This window comes from Blennius ocellaris (genome assembly GCF_963422515.1).
Source record: "Blennius ocellaris genome assembly, chromosome: 11".
Classification (NCBI taxonomy): Eukaryota; Metazoa; Chordata; class Actinopteri; order Blenniiformes; family Blenniidae; genus Blennius; species Blennius ocellaris.
The window spans coordinates 11,728,206-11,751,876 of record NC_137660.1 but is presented as its reverse complement, the minus strand read 5'-3'; the positions used below and the strand labels follow the sequence as shown (position 1 = coordinate 11,751,876).

Sequence of the window (23,671 nt, the reverse complement as noted above, 5' to 3'; positions counted from 1 at the left end):
GCATGATTTGATTTCTTGACTGCCATGTACATTTTCTGCATCTTTAACGGTTGAGGCATTACTCAAACTTCATATTTGTATTATTCTGCTTCAACCTTAATGTGTATGTATCTAGATATGTATGTATGTATATGTATGTATTTATTAAAAATCCCCCCCAAGAAATGTATTTTAATTGATTTAAAATTATTTTCTGACATTCAATCGTGCCTCCAGTGTTTTCTCCTCCGAGGGTTTCTTCAGCCATATTTTTCTTTTCAATGAGTAATGTTATGCTGTGTTTGGGAGAAGGGGGGGGTTGTTTTTCTGTTTTTGTTGTGTACAGCACCTTGTGTTGCATGCTATTCATGTGTGAAGAGTCGTGTACAGAGGTTAATTGCTTGATCATTCATTTTCTGAATGTCTCACTTTGTTTTTATTTACTGGCGTGTGTGTGGAGTATGTTTGAGTGTGTATGCATCGCTCTCATTTCATACTCACATCTGCTGTACTCACCGGTTTCAGCTGGGGCGCTGTGCTAACTGACAGACAGAAAGAAAAACAACAGGAATCAAACACTGTGAGGTGTCACCGACATCAATCCGTAACGCAACCGAGGCGATAGCTCACGGGGTGTTTCCTACTGGAAAGCAGATTGATTCTGGACACATCTTGTTGGATACACACTGAATCTGTAGGTGAAAAATGGGGAACAGCCTGTCCTTCGTAGATCAGGAAAAATAGAAGTGTGAATAGTTTGATCTTCTTGTGCTTTCCCCCGATTCAGTGCACTAAAGAGTACATGTGTATCTGAAAGATCTAAACACTGTCGCTAATTAGATCGGCAATATTTTCCCTAAATAGCCTCTTTGTATGTACCAAATAGAGAACGCGATGCTTGGAGCGTCATTTGATTCTCAGCGGGTACAACTATAGAAACAATTGCCTCTTCTGTTCACCAAAATCATTTCAGGCACTCATTATAACAGAGTAAAAAAGGATATAGAGCCCCAATGTATGTGTGCTGCATATCTAGTTGTTCTCAGGGAAAACAGAAATAGAAGCCAGTTCAAATGTGCACTTATGTCAATACAAGATTTATTTGTTTTGTGGCTTTAATCACAGATGGATTCGGTCACCCTGGACCCCTCTTGTTTTGACAGCTGATGGTCCTGCGCCCAACGTTACACATGTAGAAACGTAAGCTGCACAATTGGTTACCCTCAGGCTCAAAACGACTCGTCTGGCTGATGCAAGCAATTGACAGCTCACTGAGGGGGGTAGGGGTTCACCGAGGGGACAGGGTTCATGCCGAGTTCGTCAAGAATATTCCTTTAAAGAAGTTCTCTTTCACAGAGGAGGAACTTGGTGACAAGCGATGGAAGTAGAAAAAAAAATACCTGTAAAATACCAAGAAGCAAGCGACTTGATGAGGCACAAAAGACTTTACTCTGAATTCTTTTTGTAAAACACTTCAGTATTAAATGGAATGGTTGGGGGGGAATCAACCTTTGGATAGCATGAGATTAATTTCTTTCATTGCAAATGACAACAAAAAAAATCTGGAAAATAAGCAGACGATAAACAGCTTGTATAAATCAACTACATATAACAACATAAGACAGTTTTAAATGAACCTCAAAACCTTACAATATTCACAATGTGGTAACAGCATGTGTGTGTATATAATTTCTTTCTGGTATGAAGATATTAACATTTTTATTGCTTCTTCTTAGTAATTGATAGTCCTTATTTTGTCTTCACCTGCTTTGTAAGCTGATTATTCATTGAGAAAACAATTAATTAAAAGAAGAAAATGGGTAAAAAAAAACAACCAAAAAAACAAATTCAATCAAAATTTTAAGCATAGCCAGTAGCACATATAGGTTGACTGAATTGTGCCTAATTTATTTTGCACGTATAACAAATAGAACAGCTGAAGTGATAAATAACCTCTGATAATAAAGGCTGCTAGTCTTTTAAAGGTCCGGCAATTACGGATGAGGTCATATTTGTATTGTCTCTGTTCAAGGTGCAATTTTGTTGGGATGTACTCCTTCTAGTCAGCTGCTGATCTATGTATAGAACTTTACCTCGCATTCACAGCAATTAGGATTATTTACCAGCAAGTTTCCACATAAAAAGGCATCGCAAAGTTCGCCCTCTCACATATGCCAAAATCACTCAAATGTGTCCAAATGTCACATTTAAACTCTTGCTAATTCACCTGGAATTCAATGTAGCCTGGATAGCATAAGGGACATAAATGTGGGGGTCAGAGTCACTGAGTTGTTGACTCTGTGGATAGAAATGAGCTTTTAAAGAGTGGGGAAGCTTTAACATCTCACCAGCATCCAATATATTCCTTCGTGTCCCGTATTTGTACACTTGTACAGCAAGCCACAATATAAGTCGCAAGCAAGAGAGAAATACACCTGACAACACTACTAAAGGTGTCTCGTTTTTTTAACTTGAACTTCAAATACATTTCTTATGGCTCCAACACAGATTATAAGCCAGCACCTTTAAAATACCCACTGGGATTGCTTTGGTGCCCTTACCAGCGGATCCTGATGGCGGAGGAGCTCCAGCTTTCTGCCATTCCGTTGCCTCCATGGCCATACGCCTGACAAAGACATCATCTACACACATCAGGATGTTCTCCGGCTTGATGTCCGTGTGGATGATTTTACATTTTGCATGGAGATAGTCCAAACCCTGCAGGACCTGCAAAACACAATAGGAAAAAAAGACACACATTTTATGACTACTGCTCACAGTTGAAGCATGTGCAAGTTCAAATAAGCGCTGCCTTGCTCCCAGTCCATCTTCATCTCCTTCTCGGCTACTTCCCCTCTCAATCCTTTTCTCCTTCGGGGAGCCAGATTACTCATTCTTCTAATGCTTGTCGTTTTCTGAGAGCAGAGAGAGGAAACTGTTGATGTTTTTGTTTCGCTGTTTCTTCCATTTGTTTCCGTCTGCAGGCTCAAAAGTGAAGACGAGAATAGTCTCATCTAATTTCATCTCATCTTGGGTTCAACTTTCAAAAGGCTGGCAGCGGCTGAAATGATTCGACCTCTTCACACACCGGCCAGGTGAGACAGAGATGCCTCAATGCCCCACGTCTGAGAAAAACAGTGGCAGTGAATTGTGACGTGAACATTTCAAGGCACTTACAGTATAGCCATTAGGCAAAGCACTTCATATCCTTTGAGTATTAAATATATTTATCCACAGCCCTTTTTTTTTTTTTTTTGAATTTTCACTCAGAGTTCATCTCTTTGAAACTGCATTTGAGAGATGGAAAGAAATTAAGTAACTTTTTTATTATTATTATTATTCATCTAATGCCCAGAAACTGTACAGAAATGGTACTCATTGTCAACCCAGGAGCGCTCCTTCTGATTGGTCAAATATGTTGACATACAGAATATGAGTGCAGTCAGTCCAGTAGATATCACAATTCTGATACTTCTGCTGTTTCAGCTTAAGGACACTTTGAGAAAAAAAAAATCTTATTTGACAAAGGTTGAATAAGCTGTGCTCTAAATATGAGAGATTTCATGTACATATGATGATAGGGAGTGTTGGTGCCAGTACCTGTTTGATGATGCTCTTGACACATGGCAACGGCAGACCTTGGTAGTTGGATTTAATAATCCATTTCAGCAGGTGGTGACCCAGCACCTCAAACACCATACACACATCTGACGTGGGGAGTCAAGGACTCACATTGATATGATTCTGTCATGCACACATATGCGCGTCGGCTTTTAATCAGGATACGTATGCCGTTGACTCCGGAAATCTTGAAGTCATCAATCAGCTGAACCACCATGTCCTTGTTGGGATCACTGGGGTCACTTTCTCTCACCTGGAGGACAAGATGAGCAATAAGACAAAGTCAGTATGGCAACGATGGAGAAATGAAAAGCCAAAAGGCAAAAGGGCACAGAAAGATGAAGAATAGATTCAAACTTGAGGAATCAAATGACTGAAGAAGGCTGAAAAGGAAGAGGAAAGAAAAGTCTGGAAGAGAACAAGAAGGCCAGAAAGGCAGATGACGGAGGTAAAGATGCTGAAGAATTCATTGGAAGATGACTGTCCTCTGTATCAAGCATGTGAGATAAACGACAAGTACATCCTTAGTGTTTGGTGTTAACAGAGACAGATAACAAATGGAATATCTGAGGTGTGAATGAAAGGCAAGAATGAAAGATGGAGGTAAGGAGGAAAAAGAGAAAAACACAGAGAAAAGAAAGAATGGTGTTAAAGCACAAAAGAAAAAAAGAGAGAGGTGTGATGAGAAGGAAAACACATCATGAACGAAATTCCAAACACTGAAAAGGTCAAATTAATCAGATTCTCACACATCGCAGTAGTTTGATCTCATCCAGGGCCGTCTCTGTGTAATGCTGGGCGCTCTTCACCACCTTCATCGCCACAAAATTCTTCACTCTGAAATGCCACACACACACACACACACACACACACAGAAATTACAATTTCACTTTAGACTGACTCACTTGGACCAGGTTTTTGGAGCCAGCGATGCTGATTAACAGGATGAAAATAGGAATTACCACAAGATGCAGTATTAACTAGCAATGACAGTCTAAGCTCCGCTGGCTGTTGTTCGCACGGCCCACGCTGCCACTGGAAATGCATATGTATGAGTCGAGTGGCATTTTATCACAAAGGAACAATCTCAACTTTATGAAATGATACAGTATTGACAGACCTCTGTTCTCAAACGGCCCACACATGCAATTTTTGATCAGTCGACATCACGCTGGATATTTAGAAGTGCTTCTCCTACTTCTTTATCTGCCATACGTCCTTATGTAGGCCTGTACAGTGAATTCTTGGTATTTTCGCAAAACCCCAGGAGGTTGTGATGGCCAAATGTTTAAGATAACGTACTCAAAAAAAAAAAAAACATACACGGATTCCCCTTGAGCAGGGTTCATGAGATGTTACATTTGTCTGGACAGGCATTAACATCCAAACTCTTACTGGATGTTGGAGTCATACAACTATTATATAACTACTAATTCTCATCATGAAGATGTTTCACCAGAAAGGCTTCATCGGGACTGATAGGCGTTAGGAACAAAATGACCTCTATAACTGAGAATATATCCAACCTGCTTGACAGTTTTTTCTCTCGAGATATTCAATATTTCAATAGGTTTTAAATATTCTATAGCTCTCCAAGTGCAAAACTTCTGAAAACCTCATGCTTCTGATCACAGCGACAACAACCAGGATGCAATTCAAAATGCTTTGTTTTAGCGAGAGAGGAGTGGTGTATCATTTCTAATTTGCTTTGATAAAAGAAACAAAGGAAGACTTAAATCTGTGGCAGGCAAGGACAAAATGGATAAGCATCAGGTGAACATGACAAAACAATATCAAAATATCTAATGGTGAAGAAATCAAATAAAAAAGCAGACACAACTAAAAAATAAAGGGTTAAAAGAAGCAAAAGAACAAGGCAAAAGGACAGAAAAAAACATTTATATATCTGCAGAATGAGGAGGTACAAAATAAGAGAGTATACACAGTTCAAGTTACGTAGAGTAAAAGAAAAGGATTTGCTACAGATTGTGACTGAGTAGCGACAGTAACTCAACCTCAATCCACTAGTTTATGACCACCATTAGTGTAATTAACACCGGTGACATGAGTAAATGAGTTGGTGCGTGTGCGCGTGTTCGTCGGCGAAAGGTGACACTGGGTCGATGATACGGCCGTCCATCCACCTCGGTTGCCACGTTACCACAGCAAATAACATTATAGTGTGAATGGATGGTGACAACGCAGGGTTGGGTGAGTGGCAGCTGATCTCAGAGGGATGTGTAAGAGCCTGGCAACAAGTGTGTGTGTGTGTGTGTGTGTGTGTGTGTGTGTGTGTGTGTGTGTGTGTGTGTGTGTGTGTGTGTGTGTGTGTGTGTGTGTGTGTGTGTGTGTGTGTGTGTGTGTGTGTGTGTGCGCGTCACAGTTGGTATAAAGCAAAATGAGAGCTCTTTCTGGATCATGGCATGTTTCTGGGGAGTATGTGTGTCTTTGGCGTGTATGAGCATGAGGGAAACATGAAGCAGGATCTGAAAACCTAGACGATACAACGTCATGCCTGTGTGTGTGTGCAAGACTCACTGTATGTCCCAGCACAGCCATACGGTGGAGAAGTGGCCCCACCCCAACTTCCTGATCACATGGTACCTCCCGTTGAACAAATCCCCGATCTTCACCGGATGGTACCCTCCTGACCGAGAGAAAGACAGAGATGATGAAGGTTACAGTCAATGACATGCGATTTATTCAAGAGGAAGAGGTGGAGGAAGCGCAGCAGTGGAGAAGGAGGAAGGTCAAACTGAGAGCACGCGAGGCCTGAGGATGATGATGGGTATTAAAACAACCGAGCCCCTGGAAAGCTTAGGGGGAAAAAACATCACTTCTAACTATTCAAATAAAAGCAAGAGTAAGTATTTTCTTGGCTGATTTAATAACTGAGAAAATTGTCAAAACTGTGTTCATGTGCTCAGGGGTGTGTGAATAAACTGTTTTGTTTTGTTTTTTAAATCAATAAATATGCACCACATCATGGAGATGACAAAACTATATTTAAGTTTATAAGCTGTGTTATCTTCGTTTGGAAGGTTAAATATGTTTTATGGTTTCAGCCAAATTTTATCTGATGCTTGAGGGACAAAAAATGTCCCTTTTGGTCATAAAGGTTGCAGAACCCTGACCTGATGAAACACTACCAATGAAGCCTGTAATACATTCTTCCTTTGGCTACATTAAATATACAGATCAAGTTCACTCTAACCCTTTTCAAGAACTGCTGAATACATTTTATGATGATGTTTATGTCTGTAATTTGTGGTGCTGTTAAATTACAATTCTGAAGGTTAGAATAATTTATTCCACAACTGAGCACATCAGCTCTGCATCATAATCCAAAAACTGAGTATCATCTGGCAATGATTTTAATGAAGTATAGTTAATTAATGACGCGCTAAGTCAAGGGCAGTGCTGACTTAAAGGTTAAGAAAGCCCGTTCGTTTCTGGAAGTGGGTTCGAACACAAACCGGGTCATTATTGTGGGTTTCTGAGCAAGAGAATCAAGAGGATCCAGTGGAAAAGCTTTGCCAAGTCAAATATGTGGATCAGGCCATCCTTATAGCAGACCCCAGATGGAGGCAGCCAAAATGCATCACCGCCAATTAGTTGGGTCATTTTGCAGACCACTGAAGAAAAACGTTCATGTATGAGTGAAGACGGGGTTTCCTGCCTCCACTGAATGACTTCCATTTCAGGTGGGGACAAAACCTGTCATTACTCAATGTGCTTATGACTATAAACCAAGAACAACAGTCCATAGTTGACAGTAAAGTCAGAACTTAGTCTTTCACAAACATGATTCCACTGTAATAATGAACAACCTATTTTAGCATAAAGCTTCGGCTGGATGGCCAAATGAAAGACAGATCAAATATAATGGCGTGCTCCATATTGTCCTACTTTCACGAGACCTTTAAAAACACTACCTCACACTGAGAAATAGGAATTCGGAATGGGAAGTATCTCACGGGATGATGAGTTAAAAAAACAAACAACAACAACAACAACCGGCACATGTTAACACTAAACATTTCATCCTACATCGTGTGTGTATGACCAAACGACAAGTCCGACTGACATTAAGTATCACATGAGGAGTTATTTTTTCAAAAAAAAAATTTAAAATATTTATTCACTTGCTGAAAGTAATTTTTCAAATCACAAAAAGATAATGATTATTTATGAACAGCACTTTCGTTCAGCTGTCATTGTATTTAAAGTTGACCTGCAAAAGACAAACAGGAAACAAATGTCCTGTGTAAAGTCTGACCTGGGACACACTGGCTCATCATGTAGCATTGGGACATTCACCAGTGGCCTGGTCGATTCTTAATATTAGAAAATGAGCAGTCTGAACTGCCAGTCTGACAAGAGTAAGCCAATGAGAATGCAGCAGATTAGTCATAAACCCTCTCATCCTTTTTTACAATCTTTATCTCTCGGTTTTTAAGAAATGTGAGCCTTTCGCAATCAAAATGAGACGCCAGAAAGTCTCCGCTCACAGACTGATCACTTGATGGGTAAAGACAGAATGACACATAAGTTGTAGGCAAATTAATGCACATGTTTACTATGCAACTATAACACCTGAGGTTAATCTGCTATTTCAATTACACTTCAAATTCAATTCTGTACGTGTGTTTTTTGTTAAAGATTATTACATTTTCACCCCATACTTTTATTTGATCACCATTTCTACTCTGCTGCCCCCGGAGAAGCTCGGCGACATCTCCTCGGGGAATCCCACCCCACTTGTGACGTTGTCTGCGCGAGCTATCTGGAGTTAACTGAGCAGTGTGGTCAAGGTTTTGATAGCCGGCAGCTGTGGCTCGCTTGGTAGAGCGGTCGTCTCCCAATGGGGAGATTGCCGGTTCATCTCCTCCGGTCCACGTGTCCTTGAGCAAGACACTGAACCCAAAGTTGCTGTCAATGGAAGGACTTGCGTTGCGTTGGGACAGCTCAAGCAGTTGAAAAGTGCTATATAAGTGAAATCCATTCCTATTTAATTCAACTGGAATCATCACTAGTGGTTGTCTGCACCAGTAACAAGAAAACTTAACTCAAAGTATGTCCAAACCCGTAAAATATTAATTGAAATAAGAAAATAGGACTAACAAATTGAAGGTTTTTAATTCAAAATTTGGCAAGTCATTATATAGAGCATGCAACTGTTCCAAAATCCATCATGAAGTTCTTCTTATTATTATTATCATGAATATTAATTCCGTTCGTCTCAATAAGTCCAAAGGAACAAACTCTGGGCTGGGAAAAGGCCTCTGACCTCCAGCGTTCTCCTGCTGCTGCCCCCATTAAGTTCTCTGAAAGCACTGACATATTGCATGAACCTGATGAAAGAGATGAAAGACAACAAGCACAGATCCTGCACTGCCTACAGACAACAGCTGTCTCTGGATGGAAGCATAAAACGTTCTTTTTCAGGTTGCATTGTGGCATCGGCTCTACAAACACTGCAACTTCTATTTATAAAACCTGCTCATACCAATTTAGGTTAAACTACAGCGTTATACACACTTCTAATGTTCAGATGTGAATAAAGAGACAAAACATGCAAGGAAGAGACTGTGCTTTTTTTTTTCTTTTTTTTTTTAACAAGAAGTGCATGAAATAAACAACGGCATCACAGATATGGATCACTTTCTTTGAGTCTTTTATCTAATAGAGGAGCTTTCTGACAGTAGACCTTCCAAAACTTCAAAATCAAGAGTATTTCCACATAAAGAAAAACAAGCTATCCAGAAAAAAAAAAAAAAAGCTCCCTTTGTGTTTGTGGTGGGATGTGAGCAAAGCAAATGACGCTACTTGGATTACAGCAAAACACTGATGGCTATACCAGCACTGCCACCAATCTCTCCATTACAGGAGGGAGACATGAGGAAGGAGAGCACACAGAGACAAATGCCGAGAGAAGGGGGAGAAGAACAGCTCCTCGCAACAGATATATAAAGTGGAAACGGTCAGCTGAGAGAGCTTAGAATTGTGAGTCTCGTCTACGTGCGAGTGTGGCTCTGACCTTTGCAGTAGTCTGCAGGATCCTCCTGCTCCTCATCATCGGAGCCCAGGATCTCCTCCTCCGGCTCCGGTGGCCCCGCCGGCTCAGGGGGAGGTGGAGGGGGTGGAGGGGGAGGAGGGGCGCTCACCGGGGATTTCTGCTGGGTCTCAGGCCTGCGGAAACACGTCAGCAAGACAAAAAGTCCAATCAGAGCAAGTCATTTTTACTTCCTCTGTGTGTGTGTGTGTGTGTGTGCAGCTCCAGGTGTGACTCACAGCAAGTGAAAATAAAATAATACCCTGTGACATTTTCATACATAGAAATGTCAGCGCTTAAAGTGGTCAAAACCACCAGTGTTCATGAAACCTTTTACATTTTCTGTCCTTTTGGGAGAAAAACAAAATCCACAGAGTGACGTACTCTGTGACTGTTTCAGACAAATGAAGCTAAATCTGCAGGTGGCATGCCCATCAAAAGAAAGTGTTATTTACCAAATAAAAATGGATTAAAGCAGAGAAAACTCAAATATAAAATGAGAGAATTAGCCTCTGGACACAGATGTGGAAGTTAAACGATTAAGTTGCAGATGATCATATACCAATAAAGCCCAACAAAGTGGCGTTTGATTAGGTATTTTCTGCAAGTGAAAGACCAATAATATGCACAAAATATGCATTTGGCTTAAAAATAAATGCCAGTAATTATACGATATATTACTTGATATAGCTTTACTGCAGTAAAGTTGCATAGATATCAGTCTACCACAAAAAAGTAAGCAAACGTGTGTTTGAGAGTTGTCAGAATCGTATACTATTAAAAAGCCCCAGAATTCAACTTGCTTTCATTTGGGATGAGCTTATATGCCTATTGTGAGACATTCGTTATGATGCAGTTAAACAGAATGACCATAAAGACTAACAGCATCCCAGAACAGAAACATAACTGCATATGGTTGGAGGATTGACATTATTTTTAAAGTTGAGACAGTCGGGTCAAACCAATCCACTCCCCCCCCCCCCCCCCCCCCAACACCTCAGAGATGAATCACTACTTGGGGGAAAAAAAGCTGTCCAATGTAAGCCAGAAAGAAATTATATTTTCACTCCTGTGAGTGTGTGACACTTTGTGATCAATGGATTACATTAACCTTTCAGTATATGGTCAGTCCTTTCACCTACTGACCTTTGTAGGCTTCATTGCCTTTTTTTCTAAAATGAAACTGAATGCACGAGAGATAAACTACTAAATAGACCTCAGGGCATGGGCAGCCTCTTTCTCTTGACCGGGCTACATTTTCACCGTCCAGCAGACACTTTTATCGATCAGGTAAGGGAGTCTGCATTCTACATGTAGCCACAAACAAATGCACAACACATTATGAATGCCATCATAATCTAAAGAAAAAAAAGCACAAATCAAATTTGTGTATATGAAGAATCCTATAGTGGTTACAGTAATTAATGTGATTCATCTCGGAAAAACAAAAAAGAAACAGATTCCTGTGGCTGGGGGAGGATGAGATGGGTCAATGGATTATTTACAGTATTTCTATCCTAGTGATTGTGGTGTTAGTTCAGAAAAGAGGTATAAATATAGATACATTTGGCAGTAAGTAAAATGACAATGCTAATCTTCATATTTTAGTCAAATGTGTTTTCCCAGCACATAACTATGTATGTTAATGCTTCAAAACTTATCAAACAGTAATTACTATAACCACAGTTATTCATGTCAGCAAAAGGTCCCTCAGCTATTAGTTTACACAGTAAAGTACTGTTTGATGTAATGATAAAAGCATAATGGGAGCACCCATCCAGGATGATATACTTATATATACTCATACACCCAACCCTAAGTTGTTGGAATATGTTTTTAAACAACCAATAGACCAGAGGTTTCAAACTGTTTGAGGGCAAGTTTATTTCACAAATGGGATTTATCTCTATTAAATGTTCATCAAAGTAAACACTAACATGACTTTTAATTGACTAATCAATCATTATACTGTATGCTCATATTTTAATTTTCTTTTTCTTTTTTGGGGGGGGGTGGGAGATATTTTGTCCTGAAGCTCTTTAGCGCCCCCCACAGACCCGCACTTTGGAAATCACAGTATCATCGCTAAGTATCATTCACATTCGAGTTCGAGAGTCACATTTCTGACCACCTGATGAAGTTAAGCCCATTAATCTCTCCCGGTTTAGCTTCAAGCAGCTCCTCCTGAGGGAACTCTCTCATTTTTAGCTGCTAAATACTCCCCTTTATCATTTTAAGGTGCACAGGTGAGTTTTTCCAGCTTTATTACTGAGGTCTACAGCCTACTATGGTCCAGAAAAACATTATTAAAGTGCTGACAGAGAAAAAAAAAATCTGGAATAAAGTGACCAGCTGGCAAGTTAAACAAAGAGCTGAAACTACACCAAGGTCCTGTGGAGCCACTGTGAGCAGCAGATTTGGTGGATCATTCCCAGATACATCACTTCAAATAACCCCTTATTAATAGTTTTTGCAGTTTATATATATTTTAATTAAAAAAAATATAAATCGATCACAGCCCAAATATATTTTTCTAATCCGTTCAGGGATCCCACAAACTGATTATTGGTGGATCCAATGTAGAGATTGATGTAAAGACAAATCATTGATTTACAATCATTGGTACACAGAAAGAAAGCTGATCTTCCTCAGATGACTTTGTGTCTTTATTACAAAAGAAATAATTACTGAACAAAAACTTTGTCCAGTGCTTTGCCTCAAACTACCAGCAAGATGATCAACAGCTAAAATTAAGATGGGAACCAAACATAAACACACAAAGCCAGGGCTTGTGAGCTGTTATGAAAATGCGGTCACAGGCACAGACACATGATGGAGCCTCTTGGTGCGTTGCCATGGCAACTCCAGAGCAAAAGGGGCGGTGGGCGAATCCGAGACTCAAAGCACTAATGTGGTAACAAGGCACAAAACACACGCACACACACACACACACACACACACACACACAAGCACGCACACAAGCACGCACACAAGCACGCACACACACGCACACACACTGCAGCAGCAATGCTATTTTACAACTCCTATATACACACACACAGAAGTCGAGGGCTGTGTCCTTGCAGTAGGATGCTACTTCCTTACCAAAGCAGTCACGTAGCATGTCATACATCACGTCTATAAGTTCCATGCTTTTACAATAGCTCATCTCACCATTGGACGTATGAACACTTAGCTCTCCTGACCCCCCCCCCCCCCCCCCCCCCAGAAACTTTCTGGACCAGAGCCAAGCAATAAAAACACGAGCATAGCACAGACCCCAGCGTCTGAAAGGCGAGCGGAGGAGAGACGGTGATGGAATAAAAAAATGAGAAAAAACCCGGGGAGCGAACAGATCTGTGATTTGTCGAGATAGAAATGGAAGTAAAAATGCCAGAAGACGACTCGGGCAAGAGGGAGAGAAAGGAGGGCAAAGAGAAGCGTATGAAGAGGACGAGGGAGACAGACGAGTGGACAAAATACAAGAAATGAACAGACAGAAACTTTACAGAAACATGAGAATGCTGAAAATGCAGACACAGATATAGCAGGTGTGGACAGAGGCGAAAGAGAGACCAAGGCAGAGAGAAACACCAGCAGTAGATTGAATCCAGTGACACCAGTCAGAACAAAATGGAGACATAAACAGAGACAACCAGAAAGAGAAGGAGTCTGTCCAGAGGCGAGAGAAACACTGTACGCTGCACTGCACTCTACCTTACATTAGTCTGAAATACAGGTGGCGGTGGTGGAGAAAGCAATAATGCTGAGCAAGTGGAAAACACCAGAGACAAGGATGTCAACAAGCTCGTTTTCCAGCGGCAAGACACAACAGAGAACTCGGATAACTGAGGTCCATAACCTTCAAACATACGCTGCCATTTGTTGAATTTACATACGCACATTAACTGCCCAGCGGTGTGGTGGTTCGACATTATTGCATCGCAGTGAGAATATCAGTGTGTTTACATGTCGTCCCTGTTTTTCTCCGGCTTCCTCCCGCAGTCCAAAATCATGCCTTCGAGGACAATTGGTGTCTCTAAACTGCCTGTATTTGTAATTGTAAGTGAGTGTGATTGTCTGTTCCCCTGACTGGCGACCTGACCAGGGAGTAACCTGCTTCCACCCGTATTCAGCAGCGATTGGCTGCAGTGCAAGGACGAGGCTGTAGAAGATGGATGCACGGCTATACCGAGCCTCTGGTACACTGAAGCACCTATTGAATATTTCATTCAGTCATTCTCCATTGAGTCTTCTAACCTATTTCTTTTGTCATCATGGTGGTTGAAAGGAATTGCATTAAAAAAAGATACTGTCAGAATTGAAAAGAAAATCTGCATTCATTAAAGGAATTAACACCTCCAAACAATAACTGGCTAAACATGGGCGCATTTATTTCCCAATACCATCCAGACCAGTTTGATCCTGATGACACACAGAATAGCGGCCACTTTGAGAAATACCATATCCCTGACATATAGTTATTTATTGTAGACTCTGCAACACATTTTTTAGGATTTAGTAAACATAAAAGTATAATTGAGTTCATTCTCAATATTCTAAATTGTTGAAGTTGGTCATGTAAATGAGTGACTTCAATATGTGCCAGATCCACCAGTGTTCAGAGGTTCTTGTCTTTAAATCTAGTGTGACAAGTACCCCACGCGGCTAAAAGGAGCTCTAATCAATTCACTTCACTAATTAGAAGTAATTTTCACTCCAGGAGCAATGATTCAATCCTCAGCTGGTGACTCTGCTGCTACTTAAGTGACTTCGGTAACTTTGTTTCTTACTGTTTAGTTTCAATCTCGCATTGCTTTCCAAACTGAACTGCGCCTGTTTAAACGGTTGAAATCACCTCTATTGGGATCACTATTAATGTCAAGTACAAACTGTATTGTATCAAGTCTTTGAATTTCTCAGTCTTGTCTATTTACATTTTGCTCGTGGTTTCATAAATCACAAACATTTACAAGCGTGCCTCTGAACAGGCGATTGTCATACAGTAGCTGCTCACCCTTTGCAGTCATGCAGGGCCGTCGTTCAGACACACAAACACAAACACAAACACACCCTTTTCGTCCTGATAATGAAGAGAAGCGTCTGCGGCATCCTGGGCTTGCACCTTTAGGAAATTGTTTATTTTGATACACCAGGTGGTGAACCATCAGGAATGTGATGTGTGTACACTGCAAGTATTTTTGTGTTCATACAAAAGAGAATGGCCTTATGTTTGGATCACTTCAGGGTATGATGAGACTCATGATGAGACCTTGGAGCAATTTCAGCGTCACCAATTGATTGTTTTTTTTTTTTTTTACAGTCGGAGGAAACCCACTTACACATGGGGGAAAACATGAAAACTCCACACAGAAAGATCCCGGGCTGTATCCGAACGCACGACCTTCTCGCTGTAACGCAAGAGAAGGTCGTGCATATTTTCCATAAACCCACTGCAGAGTAAACAATAACATCGAGGCTACGTATACCTGCAGAGAACACTTTCTCTCAGGAGTCTGTCAGCCTTGTAACCCTGAACTGTAAATAACTGCATAATGTGTCTTCCTCCCCTCAACATCTTGCTGTGTGTGTGGACATGCCCAAACTGCGTCTTTCAACCATCAACCATGTGTGTGTCTATGCACAAACACGAACACACCGACACACACTGGACCTATTCTTGAGTCCCAGCTTTTGCATCTCACACCCTGCAATGGCATCTACTGCCCGACTGTTAAAAATTCTGCAACCCAGCATGCTTCTCTGCAGCTGGCCCGTTGTGTCGAATACTATCGAACACAAAAGGAAAAAAAAAAAATTCATCTCATGTTCGGGACTACTATGAACTTGAAGAGTGTTGATGCCCATGTCTAATGTCCAAGCTGCATTGGTCCAGTCATCCTGACTGCAGTGTTTATGCTGCACTGATGGATGCCGTGAGCGCCGAACAAGTACAGCGATGCAAAATGATTTCATTTGATAAGATCCACAGGGAGGTGATGGAAACCAGGATGCCACCAAAGGCTGGATTGTGACCCGATCATAAAGCAATTTTTCCTGCCTGTAAATTCCTTGTCACTTCGCACTTCGTAAACGTGTCTGAGCAGATTTACTGCCGCAAGTTGCAGACTTGACATGACAGGACTGAAAATACCACCAAAAAAGATGTTAAATAATTTCCCTCAAAACAAACAGTGATGTTGACACATCAGTGCCCAGCAATCTGCCATTAGAACATGACTGCCATTATTGTATGAGGCTTCTATTTTATTGCCTCATCAACAAATGCAGTTTGTATTGTGACACTTTTCGATCAGACATCGATCAACACACAGGCTCCCGCATGCCTCACTGAGACCAGGAACTACTCATCGGAGCTGCAGTTTAGCTGTTGCAGCTACATGATTGGGTCAGAGATGGTCTGGTCCATCTGAACTCGTCATATTTAATAAAATCTTTATGCTTTCCCATATTTGCAGTTTCAAACACATTGAGGACACCGTGCCCACTCACAGGAGCGATGATAAAGCCTCGCAGCATTATTGACTTCAACTTCAGTGGGCATAATGTTACAGCTGATCTGTGCAATTACATCTTATAGTCACTGTAAGAATGAATTATCAGTAAACTCTGGTGGTGATTTTGCCTCTGTGCCATCCAAAAATGACACTTGTATAACTTGGTGCTAAAATGGTGCCCGTGACTTCTTTTTGAATACTATATCTATATCTATATCTAACATTTTAATACTACATCTACAGTTTATATCTTATACCAATACTCGTTTATATCAGTCTATATCTCATCCAGCCATTAAACTAACATTATCTGAGTACACAGGAAATCATTTAGAATAAATCCTGGCTGAAAACTACTGGTTACATTTTGCAGAATTTCTTTTTTCTTAGTCTATTATGTGGAAAGTCTTTGAGAAGTTACAATTACTTGGGCTGCCAAATAAAACTGGTGGCAGTAATGTTTTGAAGTGAAAGTAAAGGCTTCATATTCAGGCCTGCTACAATCATGCCTGTTACACTTGTGCTTTTCCACTCTATACTAGATGAAGACAAAACCACCCGCCAACCACCACCTACTGTCAGGGACACCCATGCACAACTATAATATATATCTACGAGAGTAAAAGTCATTTCCTACTTGCCACTATTTATAATCAAATGTCAGCATCTACTTCGCTTTCGCCTCATCACTGCACATCCTGTCTGGGACGCCCAGTCAGGTGAGTCATCAGTTTGAGCCCTGAGCTGGCTGATTCACAGAGATTCCCATTATCACAGGAGATAATCAGTCACTGCTGCGTTGAAAACGTCTTTAAAGGACCCATCCAGGCCAGGGATACACATGGCTTTTGAATTTGTATTTATTGTGTGTGAAAGCTTGAGGTAAACTCCACAGATGATGCATTCCTACAAGCAAAGCATCTGCGCTTTGCCAACCCAGTCTGAGAGTATGTACGTCACAGATTCTTTTTTAATAATACAGAATATAAGCAAAAGCTGGATCAATATATATTATTAAAGGGCAAGTTGTCAGTATCAAAGTCAACCCCAATGTTTGTCCTGACTTATACATGAATGCATGTGCAAATCAAACGCACTGGGGTCATTTTGTATTTTACTGCTGCTACATAATCTATTGCTGATACTTGTTCTATTTTAACTGAAGGAAGAACGCAAAGGAAGGAACCTTTCATTTTATGGCATCTAGAGACTGATATTTTAATACTAGAAGCTTAATTATATACTTTTAACTATGGCATAATATTTTTCAAGCATTTTGTCACTATTTACATTGTGTGTTAATTATACAGAATATTACAAAAATCTATATTATAATACATTATTAACAGGTAAGCTATTGGTACAAAACCACTGTTAGTGGCTGCAACTTCATTGTGATTTATACATGAGGATTAATATATCCAGTGAGTTCATTACCACTTCTAAGTAATATTCTAAACATATCAGGTTCGTTTTCATGTCACAATTTCTTTGAAAAGCTTTTGTTCATCATCCCACAGGGATCCAAACTAGATCCTGCTATATCATTAAGGGATAAACTACCCTGGGACCTGCTTTAGAAGGAAAGCTGACGTTAAAAGAATAAGCTGTCAGTATAAACCTTTGACCTAAAGTTACTGATGACAACTAGAAGAAGTACTCATCAATGCATGTACAACAACTGTAAGCCAGTGGGGTCATTTTGCATGATTATTACTTTTTCTGTTATTTGTTCTAGAAAACCTCAAGAAAAACAAGTGCAACCTACTGAACACTGCACAAACATGTTTTCAACAATATAAGTGAAAACCTTTTTTGGTTTTGGTCAATGAGCTGAGCAGAAAGAAAGTGTGAATGGCCTTTTCTCTAGTTGCCGCTGTATGAAAGCTTGCCTTCTGACTGATTCGGTCTAAAGTTAGACGGCTTGACATCAGTGGCATGCCCCGCTGCTAATGAAGGAGTCACAGTGCACGGTTAACACAGCCCTGACCACTGAGGAGTCGAACTTGACAGCTGACCGCTCTGGAGTTCAAACTTGATGACTCATCCTTAAACATATCGCATTATCACCAAGGTAACAGGTATTCCTTAGCAACAAGAGCACCGTCCTCCACTCTCAATGTTAAGGCGTGGGTTTTTAGACCGCGCGTGTCCTTCGGCACTGATTATCCATTCCGATGGTGGCGTGTCTACTTCTGATTGATTCATCGTTTATCTCTCCCTCTCTGCATCTCGGCCCGTGTTGGCAAGACAGCTGACTCACTCTCTCCTCTCTTCCTCCGGAGGATTTGTCTGCGCACAGAACTCAGATCTCGCCGCTATTTTCAGGATGCAGCCTGACGTCACTGGCTGCAAAGCCCCCACATCACAATCTAAAGCTGCACATTGTGGCCCTGCAAGATCTAGTTTCATCCTACCAGCCGACCGTTGAATATCGGGAAGTGTATTAAAAGGTGTTGACTTAATCTTAAACTTTTTTTTACACTAATTTTGAGTTGAATCGAGGTGACAAAAGGCAAAATATACTCAACATCGTTACAGAATATCTGGATTGTGGAAATACATGATTTTGTTTCCAATTCTGGAGAGACAATATAAAAATATTTATAATATATATATTTGCACAATTGACTCAGCTAATAATAGAGCATATTTTTCTGTAGTTGCATTAAACCTGCATTGCATTGCCTGTTGACTTCCAACCAGTTCCCTGGGCTACTGTAATAACTAATAATAATTGCCCTCACAGGGATCAATAAAGTGTTTTTGTAAACACATCAGTAAGCTCTGCTAAAGTTTCGACAGTACACCAGCCAGTTCACTAAATCTAGACATTTTACAGCAAACAGAATGTGTTTCATTAACAGCCATACACGCTGCAAGACCATCAGTTGCTGCACTGTATGTCACACTGGGTTAAAACGTCAAGAAAATGGCTTTAACTTGCAGGTTGAGTTGCAAAACATAATATGTTTACAGCAACAATTCACTGCAGCCTTTCCCAGTGGAACATGTTTCTTCTAAACATAGTACCATCCTATAAGTAAAAACCAGGCTCGTGGCTAAATTGGCATTTGTCACACCAGTTTATAGATATTGAATTGATTTTTTTTTTTTTTTTTGGTGCAACTCCCCACAGGCAGTGAATGGATTCAACACCACACACATCACTGCATTGACTGCACTCTGGAGCAGATACAGGATCTAGTACGAAACATACTGTCCAGACCTAGTATACATGCAAAGATCTAGATCTAGAAAAGCCCTGTGACACGCATGCACGGTTGTGCTGGTGCACTAAAATAAACTTGCAACAATGAAGCACTTCTGCGACTGGCTTCAAAACACTTCAAATTAGAATAGAATTTGCCATCCAAAACAGGAATACTGTTGCACGTGGCCAGTGGAGTGGCATGTGGGTGCAAAACGAGGAATTCAAGTGACATGGCTGCAAATGCAGGAGGATCAGTCTTTTTTGATCTGATCCAGCATCCACATCCTCAAATGTACAAAAGAATTGCACATCAAAACAACATTCACACATCAATGTTGTTGTTGTGCTGCAGCCACTCCTTTGCATCATGTCTTTTCTGTTCCCTGTTATACAAAAAGTGATTACCTTGTGTTTATATTACACTTCACTCAGTATAGAAGCAAGCAACCCTCGATCTTTCGCCCACCGCCGCTGGGTATCTCCTGTATCTTTGATTGTACGGTGCACATATACATTGCATTGAGAACTCCCCTCTCTTCCTCTCCCTCTTGCTCTATAGCGCACCCATTCACTGCCTTCTGTATTTATACATTCCAACGACGTCAATCAGCCACAAAGCCCCATATTGTGGAGGTTACATCCGCCCACAGCAAGAAAGGCCATCACATGAAGCCATGTGCATGCATGTAACATGCTGATATAAATATTCTGTAGGCAGAGTGTGATCCTTCTTTCAAGGGACTTTTGTGATTTGCATAATATGTGGCATATATACAGTATATATAACCCATCCATCCATCCATCCATCCATCCATCTATCCATCCCTAAACATCTCCAACTGCTCTGATAATGACTGCAAACAAAAACTACTAATATGTATGCATTTATTAAACCTATCGATATAAATATATCAACACACATGTAAAGCTGCAATTTTATCCACAACTGTAATGATAATCAAACAACATGTTTAGACTTTACAAAATCGTTTCTTTTTAACCGACAAATTAGTAGGTTAAAGATTTTTTAAGAGGTTTTTGCCTGACATGTTTCGACTGCATATGCAGTCGTCATCAGAGTGTCATCTGACGTGATATGAATTGTCGCTACAAACCACCTTTCTCAACTGATCTGTCGCTTAAAAAGAAATGACATCCTAAACTTAGAAATGACAAAATTTCCATAATTATGCAAACATTTTTTGTCACTTTTAAAGCAAAATACAGTTGTGAAATATTGTTAACAATACTATACTAAATACACTATACTGGCCATTAGTAACTGCTACATTACATACAAATAACTAGACCATGAACTGATTATTGAGAAAATAACCAAATTGTTTAACTCATGCTGGTACTCAAAGACATTTATTCAACTTTAATGATATATAATTAATTTGAAAAAGATTAGATTGGCCCAGGAAATGACAAACTAGTTTCAGAGCATTAATCTCTTATTGCCCTTATACTAAAAAGCAAAATACATTTGTAAACAAGAAAAACTAGCAGAAACATTTTTGATTCTTTGTGAAATATACTGAATTATAAACTGGGATATATCTTAAACAACTATAAATGGAGCCTCCCTTTAATTAACAATTTACCATGAGTTACAGTCACCACTATAACTCAGTGTCTTCGTGTGCATGGGCAGTTTACATGGCTCATGGCAAAATGCAATTCTGTGTATTAGTAAAAAATGAGCCAAGTTGATATTGACCTGCTGCTCCAGCCTGCTCAGCCCTCCCCTGGGGATTCATTGATAGCAAAGGCCCAATTTCCAGCAAGGTAACATTAATCCTGAATGCTAACACAGCGTTATGAGTTTTCATATGGAGGCTCTAAATCAGTTCTCATAATCACTGCCAATCAAAAAGGATGTCACCACTAATGAGCAATATGTAACAGTGCCTTCAAGAGAAAAATAATATATATAACATGGACTCGTCATTCCACTATGCAGCACAAAGAGCGAGATGATTTTATTTGTTATTTTGAGTTAGTGTGGGCAGACATTCATCCTGGCCTTTACACAAATCTCATTTCAAAGGACTCCAAATTTCTTTATCTTTCATTAAAACATAAGGAAAACCATGCTGCTTGAATCTAAATTCCTTGTTTGAGGGATGAATGTGTTGTGTTTTTTATGAGATGTTTAAATCAAAAAGATGCCTTATAAATAACATCACAATCTATGTAAGTGCAGAGATTCTGAACATAATTTGGTTTTCAACGGATCAAGACAAAACTACACTTGAACTGTGGACTATCTTTTAAACAATGTTTAATTTTCTTAAATTACAAAAAAAAAAAAGGTTTGGAAACATCTTTATAGTTCCCATTCTGACAGACTAACAACTTTTTTGTAAACTTTAAAGTATTCAACTTGTTAAAATATAATACATCTAATCCTCATATCTTAGCATATCTTGTATTGGTAGTGTTTTACTAATGCATCAATGTAAAAGGTCCCAGTTCCACTTGGTCGATCTGCTCTGTTTGGATTGATCCTCTTTGTCTTCACGTTATTAGCCCTGTCAGTCTGGTACCCCGGCTCTCGACCTCTGCTTGTCGCTCATCTTCTCCTCTCTGCAGTTTGGAATACATCATTTTGTATTTGTGGACCCTCCTTATGTAGAAATGACACTAACAAAGATCATAGTGCAATAAAACTACTATTTAGAGCATTATTCCTGTCAATCCAACTATCCCTAGTTCTGTTCCTAATTTCTGTTTGCCAAATGTTCAAATATTGATCCCAAAGACAGCAACAGGTCAAATGATAAACTCCAAACAGCTTAGCGGCTGTAAAAAATAAAGAAGAAAAGAATAGAAAGGCTCACACCCTGCAGTTTCCCTGTCCATCCAGCAATCTTCTGACATCTCATTTCAATCGTGTCTTGCTTTTATCTGCTTCTACCTGAGATGAAGGGCTCGGTGGCGCAGGCGGAGCACACACAAAGCCAGACCCCATTTCTTCTTTGCAGCCATGCACGAGTTGAACTCCGGAGGACAGAAAAGAGAAATGGATGGCCGAACAGCAAACACAGATACAGCAGAGTGAGATGAGCCCGGCCCTGAATTCCAGCAGAAGTCACATGGAGATATGACACCCACCTGCTAGGCTTCCTGCTCTGTGTTGATGCGACACGGTGACGCTATATGGCAATCATGCACACAATCATTCATGATTGCCAGAAATGGGAAAATTAAAAAATTAAAAAAAAAACATACTAGAAAAAAGTATTTCCCTGAAACCCCCACTCTTGTTTGCTGTGGGTTGAGCTGCATCTATTTAAGAGACAACTACAAATAGTTGCACACAACTGGCTCCCATACAGGTCAGAAACTCAACTCAAGCACATTTCTATCTGAATGATCATTAAAACTAACCAAAATATATTCTCCAATGTCAATTAAGCTTGAGGACAATGCTGTTACCAAAAATACTTTCTAATAAGGAGTTGAATGTCAGCTCATTACCAAACCAGTGTGCCTCGAGTCAGAGCTTTACATATTGTTGTTATAACCCAGTAAGACTCTGGCCTGGAGTTTCCCAGCAGTGCAGGATGGTGGTGAAAAATTGAGCTAATTAAAAATAATGACCTGTGTGGATTTTTTTTTTTTTTTTTTTTTAATTTCCAGCAAGATCAGCAACAGTTATCACTAACCATTTTCTAACTAACCAAGTTGTACTTCAGTGACAAAAAAGTTTAAAAAAAAAAAAGTTTGTGTAGGTCCCTCAGTCACTAACTGAACAACTGTTACAATTCCACCCCCAACTCTGTGTTGGGGGTTTTGGGGGATGCCTTTTCACATTATTTCAGTCCCAGTTCACACATTTTATAAAATTAACAAAGCCAGATAACTGTATATAGTGTTTCATCCACCAATCGACTGTGTTTTATTTAATTAAAACGGTTTTAAAAAGACTAGCAGAAGTTCCTGTTTGTGCTTTGGCATGGATGTAAAATTCAGAGTAATCTCATAATAATGTCCAGAGAATAACTACATTGGCAGATTATCATTTACTGTTACTTGCAAGTCATCATTCAATCTTCACCACACACACATTTGTGAAAATGCAGCGGTCCTATGCCTGGGAAATTTTTTCTCATTTCAGACAAAAGAGAAACAATCGTGACGATATCTTTTATCATTGGACTTGTGTCTGACAGTGAGCTTGGTTTGTTAAAGGCCAATGTCAGAGTCATAAAACCACAGACTGATAATTATCTTAGAGATGGTAATTATTGTGTGACAGTGTTAGAAATGTTGCTC

At 40.0% G+C, this 23,671-nt stretch overlaps 1 protein-coding gene across 1 annotated transcript in view; it reads right to left on the bottom strand.

Annotated features, from left to right (window-relative positions):
- srpk2 (SRSF protein kinase 2) overlaps window positions 1-23,671 on the bottom strand; it is a 66,993-nt gene that overhangs the window by 14,441 nt on the left and 28,881 nt on the right. Inside the window, exons 3-9 of the mRNA XM_080505553.1 lie at window positions 9,641-9,792; window positions 6,139-6,247; window positions 4,350-4,437; window positions 3,766-3,853; window positions 3,580-3,686; window positions 2,541-2,706; window positions 481-521 (exon numbers count right to left, since the gene is read on the bottom strand). Coding sequence (XP_080361679.1) covers window positions 481-521; window positions 2,541-2,706; window positions 3,580-3,686; window positions 3,766-3,853; window positions 4,350-4,437; window positions 6,139-6,247; window positions 9,641-9,792 — 751 coding nt within the window. The remainder of the gene's footprint in view (window positions 1-480; window positions 522-2,540; window positions 2,707-3,579; window positions 3,687-3,765; window positions 3,854-4,349; window positions 4,438-6,138; window positions 6,248-9,640; window positions 9,793-23,671) is intronic.